We start from the raw sequence: 22475 nt of genomic DNA on the forward strand, positions 1-22475 counted from the left end.
TGAGGAACTCTGGCCGAGAAGGGGTGCTCTAGTGTATTACACAACTAAAAACTACCCTCACACAAACTCCCATAATACTCAATGATACATCCTTCCCTAACAGGTATGCCTGACAACACATACCATTTATTCACACTGTGGAAATAAGAGAAAGAGGAAAGAGCTCCAAGTCCCACCAGTGGAGCTGTAAAAACAGCCTTGTCCATTGTTTGCTAGTGAACCACCTGCCAGGCTCCGCCCTCTGCCCACGGTGCCAGGTGCCATCAGAGCCCACCTGGTTCTGCAGCTCCTCCCGGCAGCCCTCCACTGTGCGGCACAGGCTGCTCTTCTTAGGCTTCTCCTCATCAGCAACCTTGCCATCGCTGATGGTGACTTTGGCCTTGTCAGCTGGGGATGTGCTGGCATGGCGCACCAGGCTCTCTGAAACCCTGGGTTCACTCTGAAATGCTGACTCCTTCATGGTGGAACTCATGCCACTGCTAGGTGTTCGCTTCACCAGCGCCTGGGGACAGAAAACAGCAGAGGCCCTAAGCTCTCCCACAAGCACAGATGAAATACTGCCTAAGATCCTGGAGGGAAATCCAAAGGCCTGAATTCTGATCTTCATGGTATTCACCTAATATCTATATAAAAATTATGCAGAGCAACTGGTCTTAATTATAACATCTGAAATTATGGAGAGGGTCTTAGAAAAAAGTTGCAAGATCTCAAATGACCCTGGAAGTTCTAACAGTCTAAGTGAAGTGCTTAAGCCATGATCAGTGACAGAACAGACTTTACTCCTAGACCCAGGTCACCAGGAAGGTGACATGAGAATTTCCCAGTTTGGCTGAAGCATTCCCATGTCACTAACAAGCCACCCTTTTTAGCCCAGAGAATGCTCCAATCTCTCACCAAACAGCTGCCATCTTCCTTGGCTCCACAGTCACAGAAGAAGGATCCGTATTTGGCATAGGAAATCTCGTGATCCTTGTGGCATACCTTGGCACATACTGTGCACACCCCCACCCCATCCACCATTTTGCAGGTGTGGCAGTGGTACCTACAAAGAACAAGAACCAGCAAATGAGCTCAGAAGTCCCAACAATCAAAGCCTGGAAAACCGTCACCTATAAAGAACTACTCTTACCAATGCTGGTTCATGAATTCTTTCTGAGTGATGGTAAAAGTGCAGAGTTTATTGCAAAGAGAATCTTCATCCTTCAAAGATAATAAGACCTTTTAATCAGACCTATATCCCTCCAGACACCCAGAAAAACACAGCCTATATAAATAGTTGACTCTAGGAAATGGCTTGCAGGCTCTACATGTGCTACAATGTCAGGTGAGACCTTAGAGTTTGTGGTTAAGAAAAAGAGAAATCGTATGCTTTCTCTACTAGGGGGCTCACACCATTCCCATGAAGAACTCATCCCAGAAACTCCATTTTGGATGCAAAAACTAAGGAATAGCAGAATTATTGACTCTGGATGGAAGGCAGCATATGTTTATTAAATAGTCCTCTCCCCCAAGAAATTAGGTCCCGACAGCTTGCTCCGCAGGCCTGGAGAAGCATTCTGGCATTAATCACATAAACTGGGAGAAACCGTATGGGCCTGTTAGTGTGAGCTCTGCAAGTGCCAGTCAGGAATTACTCTATGGGTCCCTTGGTACTTACTGAATCCTCAGCCTGGGAGTCTTCCTCTTCCACTGCCAGCTCCTCCACCCAGTCTGAGTCCACCTCAATGGCCCGTTCTTCCCCATCCATCGAGAGGTGACTTGGGCCTTGACCATTACTCTGGCTCAGTGCATTGGTGACATCAGCCAAGTAAGACATAATATGGCATGTGCACTCCAGAACGACCACATGCTACAAGAAAAGAACACCACACCATAGAAGCCTTAGTCCCCCATATTTCATTATAATGTAAACTATGTTTTGTCAAGTTTACAAAACTATGTTTTGTAAAGTTCAATTTCAGAGGAATGGTATAAGAGAAAAAAAATACTTTAATTATCCATTTCCCCAACTCTTAGCACTACGACCACATATAGCTGGTCAATAAATTGCACTGAATTACTGTGTATTCTTAAGCACAAAGATGAGTCTTTACAAAATATAAAATGAAATAAAATTGAAATAAGGAAAAGGGAGAAAAATGAAGACAAATATTCAAGAAAAGACTAGATTAAAAGTATAACTAGGTTCTCATTAGCATCTTTTAACCATAAGTAAAAGACACTTAAATTACTGGTTTTAAATCAATGCAGTAGAGGAGAAACAGCTTCAGAGGTCAAGTGGAAAAATTTCCAGCAACCCTTTGCAGGTAGTTCTTGCCTAAAAAACTCCAACAGTCTGGCATCAAAGCCTCAGATTTCTCAGTTCCTCACTCTGCACAGACAGTTCAGAGCTGAAAGGATAAAGATTAGCAAGAAAAGAGGGAGAAAGGAACGGTGTTGTGGTGGTTGGCCATTAGCTTCCTATGCCAGGTTCATGAATTGAGGGGTGAGGGTTTGGGGAATGCCTGAATGTAAGATTTCTGTCAGTTTCAAACCATTTTCTCAGCACAGTGACCTGAACCCTCAGGCAAAGTAAACCATCCTAGTACCTAGGCTGGAGCTGAAGAGATAGCCTGTAACCCCACATAACACCTCCTCAGAGCAGATGGAGGCAATGCAGGAGCAGGAGACAGTGTTCCACAGCATGGCGGTATCTAAAAATAGCTGGAGTTCACTACGTTTTAAGGATTCTGCCACCCAAAAGGTGTTAAAGGGCATGCGGTCTGCAATTACATTTTTCTAGGTCTTTGAAACTTGTAGCCGCTTCCTCTGTAGGCTGGCCAGGGACAGAGCCAACAGAAAGGAGAGCCTTCCACCTGACACAGACAGAGAATCGTCACTCGCTGACTGTTGTCACTCCTCAGTTTTCTTACCTTTCCATGCATTACATTGGCATTCAGTTTTTCAACCACATTCTTCTGTGACAGGTACTTCTTGCTATCCCAAGGAAAGAAAAAGGGGAGAGGACACAAAATCAGATGAACCAAAGAAAGGAAGCATCTTCATAAATCTTGCATCAAGTTGTGGACACTATGAAGCAAAGGCATCCTTAGAAAACTATGTAGATAATCAGAGGTCTGTGGTGCTCTGGCCTTATCACTGACACTTAGTACACTTCCCCCCAAGACTTCTCCTAGGAATAATGAACAGAAAACCCTACTTAGAAACAGTGAAGATGAAGTCTAATGTGAAAAGAGTTATTGATAAAAAGGCAGGGATTCAAAAAAAAAGGGCAGGGATTCAAGCCCTGGCTGGTGTGGCTCAATAGTTGGACCACTGACCCATGCACCAAAGTGTTGTGGGTTCAATTCCTGGTCAAGAGCATGTACCTGGGTTGCAAGTTTGATCCCCGGCCCCAATCGGGGTGCATGAGGAAGGCAACCAATAGATGTGTTTACACCAATGTTTCTCTTTCTGCAACCTCCCCTCCCCCATTCCATTATCTCTAAAAATCAATGGGAAAAATAGCCTTGGACGAGGATTAACAAAAAAAAAGGGGGGGGGGGGAGATTCAAGTTTCTTTTATACTCATTCTGAGCTACAAAGAAAATAACCTACAATTAGTTATCCCCTTTTATCTAAGAGTAAGCAGTGTTGTAACGTATGGATGGGTTCCTCCAATTTCATCACCTTACCATCTACTTAGCCAGTCCACAGCAGCATTATGAAGCTGAAGATGGCCAGCACCTTGACCTGCACTGGCCAGGGTGGCCATCACAACCATGAGTTCAGGGAAACCAGTTCCATCACCGTTGGCCAGCATCTCTGTTGCCATGGGGATCAGGGTACCCAGAAGCACAGCACACACACCTTCCCCAACTTGGCTGGGAGGAAGAAACAGCAAATTGGTGAGTAATTAACAGGAATCTGACTCCATCTACCTCTGAATTCGTAAGAGTAATTGAGGAAAGTCTTAAATTAAACATTAAATGCATGACTATATATACTTTGGACTTGGGCTCCTAGAGCAGAAAACTTTCACCTATGTTACAACCAACAGGTCAAGTCATTGCAAAAGTTTTTCCATGACAAAAAGCAAGGAGCTCTACTAGATTCCTTAACTCTAGTGAAGGGAGCTTTGGAGTCACTGAAAATACTGGCTGATGCCTGAAAAAAAGATCACTGCAAAATCTCTCAACATATTTCTGGAGTCGTTAGGGCTACGTTACAAAAATGCAATTGTTCTACCTGTTTTCCCGAACAATGTATGTAGTCAGTAACTGCAACAGCTGCCGGTTCTCCTGAATCATATCCAGCTGATCAGAATCTTTGGGAGGCGATGTGGTCATGCGGGTGAGCCAGGCCTGGAGACGCACAGGCTCCACGCAAGCCAGCTGTGCCAGAGAGCCACAGAGGTGCAGAAGACTCGGGTTAGGGCTCTTCTCAGCTGGGGACAGATGGAGAGGCCAAGGTCAGTGAAGGAGGGCAAGGGGAAAGGAAGGAAGGTGCAAATTGTGAGCCAGGAAAGGGGAAAGGCTTTAAGCAAGCTTTCTACTTCCTTCTGAACTTTCTGAGGGATTCTCTCCACTTGTTATCATTTTAATGCTATAGTGACACTCGGGCAGAAGAAATGCACAGTATTAGCCAGACATCAAAGTTCCCATAAGAAGATTACTAAAAGCTGTCACTCACTTAGCTGGAAGAGTTTGGTGAAGAATTTCAAAACTCGGTTACAGAATTTAGCAGAGAGGTTCTCATTGGCTGTTGCCATCATGATCTGCACAAGTTCTCCACTGGGAGGCAGAAAGGGAAAAAAGGAAAGAAGCACATTAATATCCATTTCTATTTCTTCACAATCTCATCTCCTCTAGGGGAACTGGTCATTTGTGAGTCAACACACAGGGTGTTCAAGAAGTCAACTCCTCATCAATAACCTCAAGGAGTCAGCCATTAACCTAAGTCCTCCCCAAGATACTGTTTGCACACCTAAGCAGTCCTTAAAGTATTCCTTGAGAAAGAATACCTAAATCAACACAGATAGCTCCTTGCTTTCAGGAGACATTCAAAAAATGCTCACTGAATAAAACAAACTTCAGCTCACCTATCAGAGAAGAATTCTTCCATGGCTTTACGAGCCTGGCTGCTTTCCAGTTGCTTTTCCAAATATTGGAGACATTCCTCCAAGATGGATTCATCCAGTCCACTGTGGATAAAAAGAAAAATTAACTACCAAAAAGGAGGTCTGTTTCAATGTCCTTCTAATATCGATTTTTAAAAGCCTAAAGTTTGTTTATGACTAAACCTTGAGGGTAATATTCAATTTTGTCTCGTCAAAATTTAGCATAAAAGCCTAGCACACAATTAAGTACTCAATAAATATTTAATAAATTAAAATAAAACAAAAAAATTCCTAAAATCTGAGAAAACTGATGTAGTCGATGGCTTAGAGTCCAAAGGACCATTGATGTTATGGAAGGAGGTGGGGAAGGAGGGAAGGAAGGAAGGGAGGGAGGGAGGGAGGGAGGGAGGGAGGGAGGGAGGGAGGGAGGAAGGAAGGAAGGTGAAATGGGGGGAAAGGGGGTGGGGGAGAGCCCATGATAAAAAAAAAAACCCTGGTCTCAACAACATAAAGTAAGGAAATCCCAATACTTAGACCCTTTAGTTATATAGTTCTCAGTAGGGTAAAACTATAACTTACTCAACTGTTCTTTATGACTCGCCCACATCAACATGGCCTAAACTATCAAAGCCAAACAATGCTATGAAACTACCTAATTCCACTGACCACCCATCTCAGAAGCCTGGTCATAAAATATTAGAAATGTTATCAGTTTCTTTGTATACTTCATCACATCTAGTACAGCACTTGATAAGCATCTGTTGAAATACTTCAAGTTTTCAAATCTGAACATTTAAACCTTCCATTTTCATGTTTAATAAGAATTAATCACAAAAGAGGATTCCAAATAACTTTCATGCCCATGCCAACAACACAAAGTGCACACAAGTATAGAAATTTCTGTTTAAAGGCACAATAAAAAGCTAATAATTAATGGCATAAAGGAGCCTGTATTGGTACATTTCACTGAGAGAAGCAGGTCACAGGGACCTGACTGATCTCCTCAATCAGGCTCACCTATTGGGATCCGCATGATTGGCCAGAATGTTGTAACAACCAGTGATCAGCTTTTCATACACTCGAGCCAAGAACTCGTCCGACTCCGCGGGGCCCAGGATGCGCTCCAGGGAGTTGCTACTGATCTCAGCGACACTCTCAGTGCTCGACTCCAACAGCAGGGGAAGCAGGGTCCGGATTACCTGTGGCGGGTTCATCTCATCGGACCAACTTCAACAAAGAAAACGGAGCCAAGTTAGTGAGTACACTTCTCCAAAATGCTGCAAGGGGGGTGGCAAAATAGGGCAATTCAGTCATTACTAAGGGGAAGGACTCTTAGTCCAGTCTTTTTGGCCTTGATAGTTGTTTTTTACAGAGATGCCATATCATTTTTGTCATTGTTATATCAGAAGCAAAACTTATTTCCATATGAAAAATTCATTTATTAAAACAATAAGATGTATTTTTTGATATTTAGAAAAGAAAATTAATTAAAACCTAATCTAGTAACCCATCCCAGATACTTTTCTAGAACTGTCAGGAATCTGGCTAACTTTTAAGGCAATGTGACCTTACCTGTGACCTATGTAAAGGAAGACAAAATAGTCCCTCCATGGCCATTCCTAATCCCCAATGGCTGTGTGTGCCTCCCACAATGATCTGGAGAAACATCTGATTTCAAATATATCACTATCACCTTAAAGTATAAACCCAAAGCACCTCCAAATCACAGTATGATCTAAAGCCAGCATGCTTTTTCTGAAATACTATACAGAGAGGGGAGGAGGTACTCTGCTGCCCTTCAGAACCAAGTTAAAAATCATTCTAGATGAAAGCTCAGATTCTAACCCTCCTGGCTTTCAGCTACAGAAACATGCATAAGGCATTATTATGTAGATTTTTTTAAAAAAACACCCATGCCTTTTTTTAGCTATGACAGAATACAGGCATAGAGAGCACTTCAGGCTACATAGTAAGTACTCACACAATAAGATCCCCAGTCAACCTGACCAGAGAGAGGAGGGTGTGCTTCAGGGAAGCAGCCAAGGGCAGGCTTTGGCCACAAAGAGTTCCCAGGTGAGCAGCCTGCACAGCGCTGATGTAACTCTCTGAAGGGATGGTGTCATTGGCAAAGGCATTTCGCTGAATGGAGACAAAACAGACACGAATGGACAGGCCATCTACCTACCCAGGATAAAATTCTCACATGAAAAAAAAGAAGCCAAGCTGACATAAACTAAGGCGCTGTTGAGGTTTACAGACAATGGCTCTCTTCAGTGTACACTATACATCCTGGGAAGGAAAGCTGGTCGAGTGGAGGGAGCAGGTACAAACTTGTTAGTACAAAATTAATTTAATATTTTAAAAGTTAAAATTTAGTGAATAAAAAGTTAAAATGCCCAATATCACTTTCCAAATAACCGGAATATACTGCAGTTGGCCCTGATGAACTTGGAGGTTAGGGGCACCGATCTCCCATGCATTCCAAAATCTGCATATAACTATAGTCAAGTCCTCCTCATACACCAGGATTGATCCTTGAACAATGCCAAATTGAACTGTACAGGCCAACTGAAAAATCCTCCTATAAGTGGACCCACACATTTCAAGCTAGTTGTTCAAGGGTCAACTGTATATTCACAACATGAAAACATGAAAACTGTGGTCTTGAATACCTGAGAAGGATCTAGATTTTGCAATGCATCTGGATCTCCATTACAAATATCTTAATTATCCTTGTACTACAAGCTCTAGGTAATGTAGACTGAAGACACAATTACAAAGCAGGGATAATAAGATTATAATAGTTGGCTTTTCCAAAGAACTGTAATAATCTGTTAAGAGGTAATCTGAGTAGAGAATACACAAAGTTCAAGTAAACTGACAGAAGAGTAAACAGTCTTCTAAAAGCCGAGAGAACCTAAAAGCTACCCCATAAAATTATAACAAGAGTAGCATGGTTTTGACATAAGCTAAAAAGGAAAGGAAACAGAATTAACATTTACAGAGAATTCATGCTAGATCATGTGCAAGGCACTTTACATTTAATATTCTTAATTTCACATCTTGTATTTAACAGATGAAGAAACTGAGGCTCAGAGGAACAGAATACCTGTCCTGTAACACAAGGACACACACTTCTTAGCAAAAGACCACATGGGTCCCATATGGATAATTCAAGGCTTTGATTAGTGATTTAGCCACAGCAAATACTATTGGAGCATACTAAGATCCCTTGGTAGCTACTTTCAGCCTAAAGAATAAGAACAGAACACAGACGGGCTAGTGCTTCCTGGAAAGACAGACACTCACCCAGGATCCGATATTGGGAAATTCATTGGTGCTGATGTTGTTCCAGGACTCACACACACTCTGTACTGATGATGGCAAATTCTGAACCAGTGTTGGACCTGGTGGCCACAAAAAGGACAAGGAATCATCACTAGAGAAAAAGAATAGGGCACAGCATCTTAAAAGCCAGGCCCAAAGGCAGAAAAGGACCATCACAGCTCAAGCTGTCAAAATAATTCCTAAGATAGCTTTCAGTGGTTCTTAACGTTCCTAATGCCGCGACCCTTTAATACAGTTCCTCATGTTGTGGTGACCCCCAACCATAGAATTATTTTCGTTGCTACTTCATAACTGTAATTTTGCTACTGTTATGAATCGTAATGTAAATATCTGATATGCAAGATGTATTTTCATTGTTCGCGACCCACAGGTTGAGAACCGCTGGCTTAGATGGATAGTTCAATAGCGATATTATGTCCAAGAACTACCTAACTGCTTAATCTCAATTGTAAGGTTTTTATTTCCCACCATATTCACTTTCTAATCGTGTAAGTAAAGCAGAAAACTGGAAACAAGATGCAAAGTAAAGGTAGGTCATTAAAAGTTAGACTAAAATCGCTATTAAACTTCTGCTGCACCTTCTACAAATAAGTGTTGCTTTGATCCCTTTTAATCATAAAGAACAGCATAAATCATAAAGAACAGCATTCAAGGAAGTAGTAAAATTTAATTTCTAAAGTGAGAATATTTGAACATCCAAAGCATTTAAAGTTTGAAATTCAGGAAAATACAAATGGCTGGAAGTTGTTGTTTTTAAAATATATTTTTATTGATTTCAGAGAGGAAGGGAAAGGAAGAGATAGAAACATCAATCATGAGAGGGAATCATTGATTGTCTGCCTTCTACACGCCCCCACTGGGGACCGAGCCTGCAACCCAGGCATGTGCCCTTGACCAGAATCGAACCCAGGACCTCTGAGTCTGCAGGCCGACGCTCTAACCACTGAGCCAAACTGGCCAGGGACAAATGGCTGGAAATTTTAAAGGGTAACTACTGTACTTAACTCCAGTTCTTTTGATTCCCCATCCTAAATTTCTACCAGATCATTCCTAGGTCGGGGAAGGTTTTCCCAAGCATGAAACAATAGTCTGCTCGTCTTCCTAATTTCTATAACTGAAAAAAAGAACAAAGATCTGTGCTCACAAAATAGCCTGATGCTTTAGAACCAACTTATCTTGGTTTGGATTCCAGCTCTAACCCTTGCAAAGATATAGGTTTAGGGGCAAATAACTTCTCTAAGCCTCAGTTTCCTTATGAGTAGAAGGGGATGATACCAACACTTATAGGGCTACTGTGAAGATCTAAACCAATAAACCTGTCAGTGCTTGATGCACAGAAAGATTCCAATAAATGGAAAATGCCAGTAGACAGGTCAAGAGGGAAGGAAGTGGCAGTGCTGGTTGTAATAACAGTATTATACAAAAGCACACTTACCCAGAGTGTTTGCCTTGCACCTACTAGAGCCAATAGCCAGAACAGCAGCAAAGCCGTGCAATTTCTCCTGGGAAGGTTTCTCAGTGGATCCTTCTTCATTAAAGTTCTGTAGCAAGTAGGCTCTGAAGAGAAAATGGGGGATATGTAAAAGCCGAAGGAATCTACTCCCATTGTAGTTAGGAGAAACTAACTCTGGACAACCTGTACCCGTTTCCTAATCTGTTAAATATAGTGGACAGCTCTTGCCCCTTTCTGGTTTCATAAGAATTCCAATGGGTAACTTTCCCAAAGAACATCCCATCCTCTCAAATGTTCCCAAAGCACAATTCCAGTATAAATGAGTTCAGGAAATAGTGAATACTATATCAACCCCTCTCCCCCTGGCCTTGGAAGATTGGAAATATATAAAGTCTCTGAGAAGTTTTAAAAACTGTTAAATATGATTTACCCAGCACTTCCCAAACTCACTTGCCCAGGAACATCTACTAACAGTTCCATTTTGAAATTATTGGCCTAATGGGCCAGATTAAAGACCATAAGTTCTCAGAAGGCAGACCCCTAGCTCTGCTACTGCTATACACCAGCACCTAGAAAGCCACTTGTCACATAGCACGCTTTCATATTTATTATTTATGTTTACTTCATATTTATTTGTCCAAAAATTTGCCTCAAGCAACAGTCCTCTACTGGAAGGCATTCACATTAAAAGACATTAGTTAAGTTTTACAAAGACCCAAGTCCCTTTTAACATAAAAGCCCAATAGAGCCGAAACCGGTTTGGCTCAGTGGATAGAGCGTCGGCCTGCGGACTGAGGGGTCTCAGGTTCGATTCCGGTCAAGGGCATGTACCTGGGTTGCGGGCACATCCCCAGTAGGAGATGTGCAGGAGGCAGCTGATCGATGTTTCTCTCTCATCGATGTTTCTAACTATCTCTCTCCCTTCCTCTCTGTAAAAAAATCAATAAAATATATTAAAAAAAACAACAACAAAAAAACAAAACGATAGAATAGGAGCTGAATAATGAAATCCTAGAGGGACCAGAAAAAGGGAATAAGCTTAAAACCCCTGTGTGCCCAGTGAGCACGCTACAAGAGTGGTCACTCCTCAGCTCTGGTTTGTTACTGATCCGTGGCAAGTCAGGCCCAGTTCTGCCAGCTCTTTCAACGTAAAAGGCCAGAAATTTTGATTTGTGAATAAACTCCTAATTTTTATACACTGAAAATGAATTCCAAAATATTTAGACATCATGAAGAACAAACAAATCTACATGGCATGTGATTTTCCATGCTTATTAGAAAGCGTTGGATTTTAATATACTCTAACTCATTAAAAATTTGTTTCTCTAACTACATACCATAAAATTTAAAGAGCATTTGAAGAGCTTCATCTTAGTAAATAATGGAAGAAATGACCATGCTTGGAAAAATTACATTATCTTTCTTTGTATCTTACAAGTAAAATGCTAGAAAACATTTAAAGATTTATAAGAATTAAACTTTCTCTTGATTCTTACTGAACTATTCAAAAATTCCCTCATCAGATACCCCTTCATATTAGAGAAGAAAGAAAAGAAAAAAATCTAAGTTGATAAAAACAAACCCAACAAAATTCTGAATCATTGAGGATCTGAAGAGTGAATAGTACTTAGAACTACAAAGTTCAATTTTTGGAATTTTCAGGCTCCTGAAGAAAGTACTAGTAAACCACCCAAGGATCTAAATTCTCCCTTTCTGCCACCTCCGGGCAGGCAGCCCATCACACCTAGTGAATGACGCATAGGTATCAATGAGCTGTAGTGTAGCCGGGAGTAGATTCTTGGTGATTTCAGATGACTTATGAGGATCAGTCTCAGCAGCCATCTTGGAAAAGTGCTCATCCAAGGAGACCTGGACCTTCGAGATAGCAGCATCAAGGGTGTAGATGGACTGCAGACTAGGAATTTCATGGAGCTGCAAGATGGTGGTACAGTCGATGCTACAGAATGATGAGATCTTTAAAAATAACAAGATATTAATTAGTTGTGGCAAAGGCTGTGTGGCAAAAGCCAAATTCAGTCACTATGAATCCAAAATACACATACCTGTCGAGCAAAGTATTCCTCTACAATTTCAACGTCGTACTTCACCGAACTGCACTTAGTGGAAGCCAGTTCTAGGAGAGAACCAGCATGTTCAGCCTTCATTCCCTGTTTGATAAGGTGATCCTATTTGGACAGCAAGAAAAAAGTGTTCAGGAGATCAATATAGACAGAGTCTGAAGTTTTCATTACTTTTACATTTAAAAGTTCCCAACAGCACAGAGAACACTGGCTTTGAATATTATTTCTTAGCAGCAAGCTCTACATTCCACTGTGGTACCTTTATCCAGTTGACATAGGAGCTGATCCGCAGGCGAGAAGACCACCGCAGAGTGTGTAAGATGTCACATTCACTCATCTCAGGTGAGTTCATGGCCAGCTGGTTCATGTAGGTCTTTGATGGTGGTAAAATTCCTAGGATCCTCCACAGTATCAAAAAGTAATATTGAAGGGCACAGGCCTCCTGGAAGAAGCAAAAAGAGCAGTCAATAAGGTAGTAGCACTGCCTCAAGGTCTCCTTAATGGTAAGAACTGCTCCAAACACAACTCTCAAAGCAGAATAGTCCTGATTTTCAATTGAGATTTGGCTCTCAAGTCGTTCTAGAGAATATATCTAATAATAAAGCAGAAAATGTGAAAGCACATACAAGTAATTTGCACCTTATTCTGCACACTTCACAGGCCAAAAAAGCTGCTCTGAGACAACTTGGGCTCTCCAAACAATTTAACAAGTAACTAAAAGAAAGCAGGACATTCTCCTTGGCAGGCCCACAATCAGCTGGCCTTTTCTGTGGCCTGACTGCTGTTAAGGCTGAGAGAGAGAGAGAGAGAGAGAGAGAGAGAGAGAGAGAGAGAGGGAGAGAGACACCTTGCTGTGACCACAGAAAAAGTTCAAGTGTGAGGCTTTCGGTATCACCCATTAAGCACTCTCAGGATATGTAATACTTAGGATGCCGTTATCTCTAAGATGAATAATGACATAGAAATACTGAAGGAAATTTCTGGTAGAACTGCTACCAATTATCAAACAAAGGCCAAACTTCATAACTAGCCGAGGCTTCCATGGTCTTACCAGCGCTGTAACATTCTTGTTTTCCTTTCTCCTGACCGTGTCAAGCTGGGAACCAGCTGCAAGCAGGGATGTCAGGGCAGTATAAAGCTCATCATAACTGACAAGCTTGGAGAAGAGAACATCACATGCCTAATACCAAGAAAGATAATCATTTATTATTTTTGGAAATATTTTTTTCCTACTACTTACACTATCGTTTAACCTCATGATTGACAAAAGAGTTCATCTAATTCTGATTAATAACTTCTTATTATAGATTCCCACTCAGGGCCCTCATATAAACCATTGTCAGCCCACAGTGCAGGCTTTAGAATAAGGCAACTATGTTTATCCATTAAAATATTGGCATGTGAAAATGCTAAAAATCTTCAGGGATCACGTGTCAGAGGTGTCAACCACCAAGAAGGACAACCCCTATAGCAAAACTGGAGCCCAGCCAATAAACCTCAAAATAGCATTGTCCTTTTAGAATAACCTCAAACCTTGACACAGACCAAATTCCCTCATTACATACAGTCATTCCCTTTCCCACTGACAGACTGCTTTTGGTGGAAACCATCTGACCCGCATGTACAATGGGGTTTTAAAATTCCTGGTACCACAGAATCGAGTCGGTTCAAATCATCCTCTGAGGCTTCTGGGGACAGGACACAGTAGAATCTGGGCTGTGGCACAGCATCTGAAAAATAATGTGCTTATTAAAAAAAGTATTTTATTCTCAACTCTGTTTAATAAGTGTAAAATGTAAAAACCAAGAAACACTTTGGAACAGGGTTTCCCAACCGTGGCACTACTGACATTTTGGGCCAAATAACTCCACTATAGGAGGCTGTTCTGCAGACTGTAGAATGTTTGGCACCATCCTGGCTCCTATCCACTGAATACCAGGAGCAGTCTCCCAGTTGTGACAACTAAGTATGTCTGTAGACACTGACCAATATCTCCTTTGGCAGTGGGGGCACAATCACCCCCAGATAAGAACTACTACTTACGAGTTAACTAACATGCTCTATTACCAAGCTCATCAACAAAATTGTATCATTAGACTGACTACCTTAAAGTTAAATACTATTTCCCCAATACCAAAGGGACTAATAAGAGATCCAAATGATAGTAAATTCATACGAACACTTGAACATTTCCACAGAATACTCTAAACATCTCACAATCCTCATGATAAGAGCAAACTCATACTAAAAAATGCACACAAGAGGCACCTCATCAAAAGAATGGGCAACTAGGAATACCACACAGAATGTCATGACTCCCATTATTTTCTGAATATTGACCCAAAAGGAATTTAGCCTATGAGTCAGAACCACATCCAAAGAGAAATTAAATTTAATCATCTAGAGTGGCAGACAAAAGGACTCTAATTCTTGTGTCTCAATGTGTATGTTTTTGTTGTTTTAAAATAAATGCTGGAGATGTGAGCGTCTATTTCTGAAAATGTTTTGAATCTATAGGTACTTGTCACCCAAGGCAGTAGACAAACTAATGAGCAAAGATCCTCAAGGAGTCTCCTGCCCATGAGAACCAATAACTCAGTTTCTTATTGACAGTCTTTTGTCTGACCTGATGAAAAATGCTTGGACCAGTTTTCTTCTACTTCTTTGAAACCATGATAGAGGGGGGTGGTCACCCGGCGGCTGTTGCTGTCTTGGGATCCACTTGCCCAACCAAAAGGAGGACTGAGCAGGTTATGCTGCACCTTTTAAAACAAATACTCAAAGTAAGAAGAATGCACAGTTGCCATCTGCTTCTCACTCCAGGCATGATGTACACTGATGCATCAAAGTTTAAGGAATTCATAACTAAAATAAAATCTTCAGATTTTTCAGTGACTTCTTTTGGGGGGCATCTTTTTGCTGGAGTAAAATGAAACATTTTAAGAAATGCTGCCAAGACCGGTTTGGCTCAGTGGATAGAGCATCGGCCTGCGGACTGAAAGGTCCCAGGTTCGATTCTGGTCAAGGGCATGTACCTTGGTTGCGGGCACATCCCCAGTGGGGAGTGTGCAGGAGGCAGCTGGTCGATGTTTCTCTCTCATTGATGTTTCTAGCTCTCTATCTCTCTCCTTTCCTCTCTGTAAAAACTCAATAAAATATATTTAAAAAAAAAAAAAAAAAGAAATGCTGAGTATAATAATTCTTAACTGGCCCTTCCATCCTCATTTTGGATTCCTACAGAAGAATTCACTGAACCATAAAATTTACTCCTTGACCATTATTCAACCACTAACAGATATTCACTAAGGGCTGATGCTCAGGGTACTGTGCTTGCTAGACAAAGCAAGGTTAAGTCAAAGAAGGACACCTGTGAACAGAGCCTATAATCCACTTTTAACAAACACATCAAATCAAGTCAGCTACATTTATTGCTTCTGGCTAAACATAAAGTGGGAGTGCACAAACACAAGTCCTAGTGGTCTTCCCAAGGCTACTCAAATGCCTACCACAATGAACACCTTAAACCTAAACTGAGCAGGTCATTTTGGCTTATATCATGTAACTCAAGAAGAAAACACTCTCAATAACGGCTAGTAAAGCAAAAAGAGTATGTCCATCATACCTGCTCAAACAGATACATAGGGGCCTTGGAGTACTGGTGAAGCAGATAATCAAAGATCAAAAGAAGGCGAGCCAGGATGAGAGGCACAGAGCGCCTCTGGGCATCCATGTTGGCACTCAGCTCCTGGATGATCTGCACAAAAAGGACCAATATGGCCCGCCGGCCTTTCTCAGTGAAGCTGTGGAAAATGAGAAGGAGCAGCTGCAGGTGTTCTACGTTCAAGTCTTCTGTCTCACTGGGCACCACCCCTTGCAAGGCATTCTGCTTCATTGTCAACAAAAACCTAGCAGAGAAAAAGGAGAATATGTCCATTTGGAAAAAAAATTAGAACATCCCCAAAGTGTTACAATGTTAATTGCTCGAAGAGTTAAACCCAGGCATTAAGATAGCAAATTGAGGAAGACAAAAAGCCACATGTAAAAAAAAAACTAAATCTTGGCTACAAAAAAGCCAGATGGATCCACAAGAACCTTCAGCAATGTCTAGGGAGGCCACAGGAATATTCACACCAGCCCAGCCATTTGTGACAATGGCAAGAACTGCCAACACCCAAAAGGTGGTGATTTTTTTTTTAATTAACAAATCTGGTCAGGTAAAAACAATTATTACTTTGCCCTATACTTTGATTTAGAGTTTAATTTTTTTAGTTTATAGTACAGGTTTAATCAATGCATAATAATAGTCTAAAATAACTCAAACCTCTGCTATTCAGAACTTGTTGGAAGAGCTTTTATGCAAAAAAGGAATAAACGTAGCCAACTGTTTCTGCTGCCTTTGGCTATCAGAATAGAGATTTGTGTTTTAATAAGGGCTTCCCCCACACATTCCCCTCACTACCTCCTGGCCTTTTTGCAAGATTCCACCAGGAAAAATGTAGGGTCTTTGGCATTTGAGGGGTTTATGATTTCTTCAATCCAACATTAGAATTATTTGATCGTAAAAAGAGGAAAAGCAAAGCCTTTTAGGAAAATAAACTGCTTTGAAGACTTCTAACCACGTAAACAAAAATGCAAATATAGGTCCATCTAAAGAGGATTTAGATAATTAGTCTGAGCTTCCCCCAAGTAAAAAAATTCTTTAAAAGTTGTCCAAAAAAGACTGCAAGTCACTCTCAGTGGTTTCTTGCTGAAAGCAATACAACCACAGACAGAGTTGGCTTCCCTGTTCCCTCTCAAAAAACCAGGTCAGGATAAAATTGGTTACGTTCATGATTTAGGTTCTATCTCATAACTGCAACCAAATCCCTTCCTGGCTGAAGGAATTCTGTTTCTAGACCACAGTTTATGTACTTCTGTCTTTTAAACAGCACATCTTCCCCCAACCCTCTCCCTCAGAAACACACTCCTCCACCTTCACCACTTTCAACACTATCATCAGAGAACATCCTCAGAGGTACAGATTCACTACAAAGAAAAAGTAAATAACCTTCTCCACAGGGCTCCTCTGGCATTTTCTTACCTGTCCCAAACTTTAAGGCATTCAGGGACATCAGGGTCACCTTGAGCAGCGGCTTTATGTTGCCAGATGAGCAGGAGGCGTGACAGTACAGAGAGGCTTTGAGGGTGGATGTACAAGGGCCACGGGCCCTCAGAAAAAGGAGCAACTCCCAGCTGCTGCAATAGTGTGTTCTGACATGGAAGACATACAAGAGACCATTAGGAAAACGACAGCAAATGAGGCCAAAAGGCTACTCATGCTCTCTAATGTTACTTTTTAACACTGAAAGGAGTAATTTAAATAAAAGAGGTTGCAAAAATTCAGACTTAGAAGTAGTTTTGAAAAAGATCATTTCATTCAACAAATGACAAAAATATAAAGGAAAAAATTACTAACCTAACCCCATTAACAATTATCATTAATTAGTGTCAGAAATGAGGTCCTGAAAAAGGAGAAATGCATTGAGACGGTAGAATCAGGGAAATATTCTAAATAGATAGAACATGAAGTCTGTACTTTCCAAAGATAACTTGAACTGAAATAGCTAACATTTTTTTCTTCCATAATCAGTTACATGCTACAAATAACACTCAAAAGGGGAAGATACAACACGTTATAGGTCTAACAACTTACATTAACAGTATTAGCAGGGAAACTTGCCTGGAAGATGTCAAGGCATCTAGAATTAATCAGGGCTGTCTGCCTCCAGTTGAGGCATGTCATTCAAATGAGCTTTACGTTCAGCTCAGTTATCTAAGCTGCAAGTTATCTTCCCAAACACACACACAAACTGAGCAGGATGCAATGGAAAAGCAGACAAAAGCCTGCTTTCTCACTTGGCTTCAGAAAACACAAATCATGGTTACCTCAGGACACAGGATAAACTTCTAAGTCTGCCACATTAAATTATATTCTTAAAAAACATTCTAGAGGAGCTCATTCCTTGGAAATAATTATTCAAAACATTAAAGATATCACAAGTAGTTGACGCGTACTAGGCAGTTACCGTAGGCTAAACGCTCTACATACACTATCACACTAAATGCTCAGAGCTGTAACGTTGGGTAGGTATGTGCTCCATTTTATTGATGAGGGAAACAGCTCAGAGTGGTTTCAACCAAAGCCACAAGATTACCAAGTAACAAAGCCAAGTTTACTTCTAAAACCTACACTCTTAATCGCTACGCTCAACACACATATGAACGACTTCTCAATCCCTGACTCGAGGTAATGATTCAAAAAAAAATAAACATGTCTGAGCTATATAAAAAATAGACACTGGAGCACTATTATAATAAAAAACTAGGAAAAATATCTAAATGTTTAATATGCAGCCACACGGTGGCAAGGTAAACATAAAAAATATATATATAATTTGAAAAGGCAAAAATCAAGATGTATCAATGTTCTCATTACAACTGTAAAACAATGCAAACTATATGGATGGGGACTAGAAGAAGACATGCACAAATTAAAATCATGAATTTGGTGAAAGGATTATGATTAATATATATTCCTTTAATTTTATACAATACTAGAGGCCTAGTGCATGAAATTCGTGCACAAGGGTGGGGTGGGGGGCTTCCCTCAGCCCAGCCTGCAACCTCTCCAATCCGGGACCCCTTGGGGGATGTCTGACTGCCGGTTTAGGCCCAATCCCGGGGATCAGGCATAAACCGGCAGTGGCAGTCGGACATCCCTCTCAGAATCCTGGACTGCTGGCTCCTAATTGTTCACCTGCCTGCCTGCCTGGTTGCCCCTAACTGCCCCCTCCACCGCCAGCCTGATCGCCCCTCACTGACTCTGCGTGCAGGCCTGATCACCCCTAACTGCCCCCACTGCTGGCCAGGTCGCCCCCAACTGTCCCCTCCCTGCCGGCCTGATCACCCCTTACTGCCCCCCTTGTCAGCCTGGTCGCCCCCAACTGCCTCCCTCTGCCGGCCTGGTCGCCCCTAACTGGTTGCCCTTCACGGCACCTTAGGTAACGTGGCTTTGTACATTACTCCAAAGAAACAATATCTGAGGTAGGGAACTCAATAGAAGATTGTTAGATTGCACTGACCACCCTGTACTTTCTTCCATCATAGCTATGAAATTCGGGGGGGAAATTTAAAGTCCGACGTTTGGAGATCAAATTAAAAGGGAAGTTTAAGGATTTCTTCAGTAGCTGCGGGCAATCTGATTGCATGTCAACACAAGGTCTGTAATTGTTTTTAAAATGCTAAGAGGACAACATCATTATTGGAATCTTAAGAACTATTCTCTAGAGAAAAATGTTTCTTCCCTATTATTTGGACAAGTTTAGGCAAGAAAAGACCAAGTCTATGAACTCTGAAACTTTCCTATATAAACTCAGATCTGGACAAGGAACTGGTAACTTTGGAAGACACCCTGACCCTATACAATCTGAGAAGTACTGCTGGCCATCTACTAACTGAAGCATTTCCTTCCCTTCATCTTAGATAGGTCAACAACTTTTCTACTCAATTTATATCCTCTTTCCTGCCCCTCCAAAAAATAAACGTTTTCATGTAACAGTAGGTAAGTATAAATAGCTTTTATAATTATTTTTTTCAACAAAAGAAAAATTTTAAGAATTTCTTAAACAGGTTGGGATTATGAGAATCAATTTTAACCTCTTGAAATAGCTTCCTGGATTTTGTCCCTTTGGGGGCAAGTTCAAATCCTTGACTTGTGTCTTGATTCTGAGAATCTACTGAATGAATCTTAAGAGTAACAAAAAACTTTTCAAAATAGTAGGGCAAGTTATTGGAGATCTACCAAATTCCACTGGGCGACGGCAGTGTTGCAGTAACTAGGAATCAGTATTTTAAACAAAATCCTCAGGCATCCTTATGCACAATAAGATTGAGAACCACTGTGACCATGTTAAGAAAGTTTTGAAAATATGACATTGCCAAATGTTGGGAGAGAATGCGAATCCACATGCCTCTGACACATTGCTGGTGGGAGTAAAATTTAGTACAGCTGCTTAGAAGGGTAGTCTGGCATTATCTGCTTAAGGCCACACAAACTCCATAACCTATCAACTCTACTCCTAGTTATAGTCCCAAGAGAACAGGGAGATGTACAAGAAGACCATAGCAACACCTGGAATTTCAATTAAACCTGACACTACCCAAAGGTCTGTCAGTGGGAGTAGATGGGAAATAAACTGGTATAGTCACAAAGAGAGTGGAATATTATATAGCAGTCAAAACAAGAACTGCAAAAGTATAGATGGATCTTGGCAGTTTATTACTAAATAATATTAAGTGAAAAAAGCCTAAAAAGATTCCACAGATCACGATGTCATTTGCTATAAAAACTAAAAACAGTAATTTTAACATTTAAGAACAATAAATGCAAAAATAAATACATATATGAAACTAATGAAATGAGAAATTTCAGATTTAGAATTCGGAACATCAGGTACTTCAGTAGGGAGAGAAAATTTTAAGATTTAGAAATCCACGATCAAGAACCTAGACTTCATTTTGGTGGTGGGTTTGCAAGCAGGAGTGTATAAGAGAGCATCTATCTCCTGTCATCTGATTCCTTTAAAACACACCTTTTAATTTGTATTTCTGAAGATTACTAATGACGAACATTTCCTGTTTGTTGGCCATTTCTATTTTTTAAATAAACTGCTCTCTTGTTTATTTTGCCCACTTTTCTACTAGGACAGTCATTGGGAATTATGTAGTTGTTCCTGAGTGACATTTTCTTTTCCCTAAAATGATCCTAATTGAGGCAGAGGGACATACTAGAATCCTTCTCAGAAACTCTTCCCAGTGTGGGGATTCCATGACAAACTGCATTCCTTAGCAATAGAACAACTGCAGCCTGCCGAGAACTGATGAAGAGCTCTTGGCCTGACCAGTCATAGTGCACACAAACCTGCAGGTTAGGTGACTGAAGGTCAGAAGTCACCAAAGAGTGGTTGAAGTGATAGAGAGCAGCAGCGAACTCTTCATCTGATGAACCTTGGAGACAAATGGGAAAACCAATTTATTCAAGCAGCTACTTGATGCATCACACCACCCTGCCGACAGCCAAACTCCCCTAGAAAAAGATATCCTGTCTACTGACCCTTGAATCCATCTTTGTCCACCTCCTTAATGATACTGGCCAGGGTGGCCATATGGTGTTCTGAAAGAGATACACTCAGATAGTTTCGGATAAAATTGTTCCGAGAGTTCAGCATGGAAGAGGTGATGAAGTTCAAAATGTTGGAAGCCAGACCTAAGAACTAAAAAGAACAAAAGCAAAAAAGCTCATATCAGGTTCTGAGCCCAGAGCCCCTACAAATCCTGAATACAAAGACAAGTAAAATATGCCCATGGGCCTCATGCTTATAATAAACAATGAATTTAAAAAGTCAGATTTTAAATTCCTACATCAGGACTAAGTTTAATTATGATAGTCCTTCCCATGTAATTCTACCAATTACACAAAACAGTATGCCAGTTTAGTATAACAGACTTCACAAAATATTGTATGAAGACAGGGATTTTCCAAATAGACTGACTCACTTCTTTCTCTGCTACAATCTATATTTGTCCAGTTCTAGGGTATTATTGATATATTCAATTCTGAGGCCTATATCATCATTATAGAATTCTTAGTTCTTTTCCTGCTCTATTACAATTAAATTGAATTATTGTATAAATGCTTTATTCCAGATCCTTGACTAGACTAAGCTGTATGAAAGCAAAGATTGTATCTGACTTGTTTGCTAATACAGCTTCAGAATAGGGGCTGACGCAGAGTACATCATCTATAAATACTGGTTGGAAAAAGAGTTAGCAAGAACTTACTATGTACCAGACCTATGCTAAGAGGTCTTTACAACACCCTTAAAAGCAGGTACAATCACTCCCATATGATAAAACCAAAATTGAGGCAAGGAGGAGTTCAGACTCTTGCCCAAACTAACAGAGCAGTAAGAGACATATAATTGAAAAAATCACTTCTAACTCCAAGACCATGATACTAACCCTCAATCACAGAAACACCACCAAGAGTATAAGTTATTCCATCAAGCATAATTGATACATTTAAGTCCTAAGATAAAATACTTTTAAATATTACAATTACCCATCCTACAAAATGCTTTAGTTAAATTATCTGCTTTTCATGCCCTTTCTCCCATTTTTCCTTCCCCTAAATCTCAGAAATCCACTCTTACCAACTCAGGATCTTTGCGGCTGGCCAAAATGTTGCCCTTCTCACCAGGGGCCTGCTTACTGGGGCTTTTAACTCTTGGAGAGCTCTCCAGAGGAGGGGGTGGAGGAGGAGGTGGAGGTGCCACTTTCTCTTTACTGGGGGAGATGGTCTCTTCAAACCATTGCCCCAAAATAGGCTCACTGTCATCATCTGAACAGAGAGAAAAACACCAACAAACATAATACATTTTTTAAATTTAAACTGTTA

The 22475-nt window shown here is 40.8% G+C and overlaps 1 protein-coding gene across 17 annotated transcripts in view; it reads right to left on the bottom strand.

Annotated features, from left to right (window-relative positions):
* Positions 1-22475, bottom strand: part of UBR4 (ubiquitin protein ligase E3 component n-recognin 4) — a 125082-nt gene that overhangs the window by 78964 nt on the left and 23643 nt on the right. For all 17 annotated transcript variants that reach the window (XR_004974000.1, XR_004974001.1, XR_004974002.1 and 14 more), the window contains 24 exons: positions 22231-22418; positions 21132-21291; positions 20940-21025; positions 17061-17230; positions 15603-15885; positions 14607-14742; positions 13631-13710; positions 13032-13160; positions 12240-12422; positions 11963-12085; positions 11644-11873; positions 9882-10003; positions 8408-8505; positions 7080-7237; positions 6116-6325; positions 5081-5182; positions 4672-4772; positions 4228-4426; positions 3675-3863; positions 2913-2976; positions 1658-1849; positions 1130-1200; positions 895-1042; positions 275-502 (listed from right to left, as the gene is read on the bottom strand). Coding sequence is in view for 14 of the 17 variants with exons in the window: in XM_036349204.1 (XP_036205097.1) it covers positions 275-502; positions 895-1042; positions 1130-1200; positions 1658-1849; positions 2913-2976; positions 3675-3863; positions 4228-4426; positions 4672-4772; positions 5081-5182; positions 6116-6325; positions 7080-7237; positions 8408-8505; positions 9882-10003; positions 11644-11873; positions 11963-12085; positions 12240-12422; positions 13032-13160; positions 13631-13710; positions 14607-14742; positions 15603-15885; positions 17061-17230; positions 20940-21025; positions 21132-21291; positions 22231-22418 (3650 nt within the window). In the remaining 3 variants the exon portion in view is untranslated. The remainder of the gene's footprint in view (positions 1-274; positions 503-894; positions 1043-1129; positions 1201-1657; positions 1850-2912; positions 2977-3674; positions 3864-4227; positions 4427-4671; positions 4773-5080; positions 5183-6115; positions 6326-7079; positions 7238-8407; positions 8506-9881; positions 10004-11643; positions 11874-11962; positions 12086-12239; positions 12423-13031; positions 13161-13630; positions 13711-14606; positions 14743-15602; positions 15886-17060; positions 17231-20939; positions 21026-21131; positions 21292-22230; positions 22419-22475) is intronic.

Source organism: Myotis myotis, unplaced genomic scaffold (genome assembly GCF_014108235.1).
Source record: "Myotis myotis isolate mMyoMyo1 unplaced genomic scaffold, mMyoMyo1.p scaffold_m19_p_2, whole genome shotgun sequence".
Lineage (NCBI taxonomy): Eukaryota > Metazoa > Chordata > Mammalia > Chiroptera > Vespertilionidae > Myotis > Myotis myotis.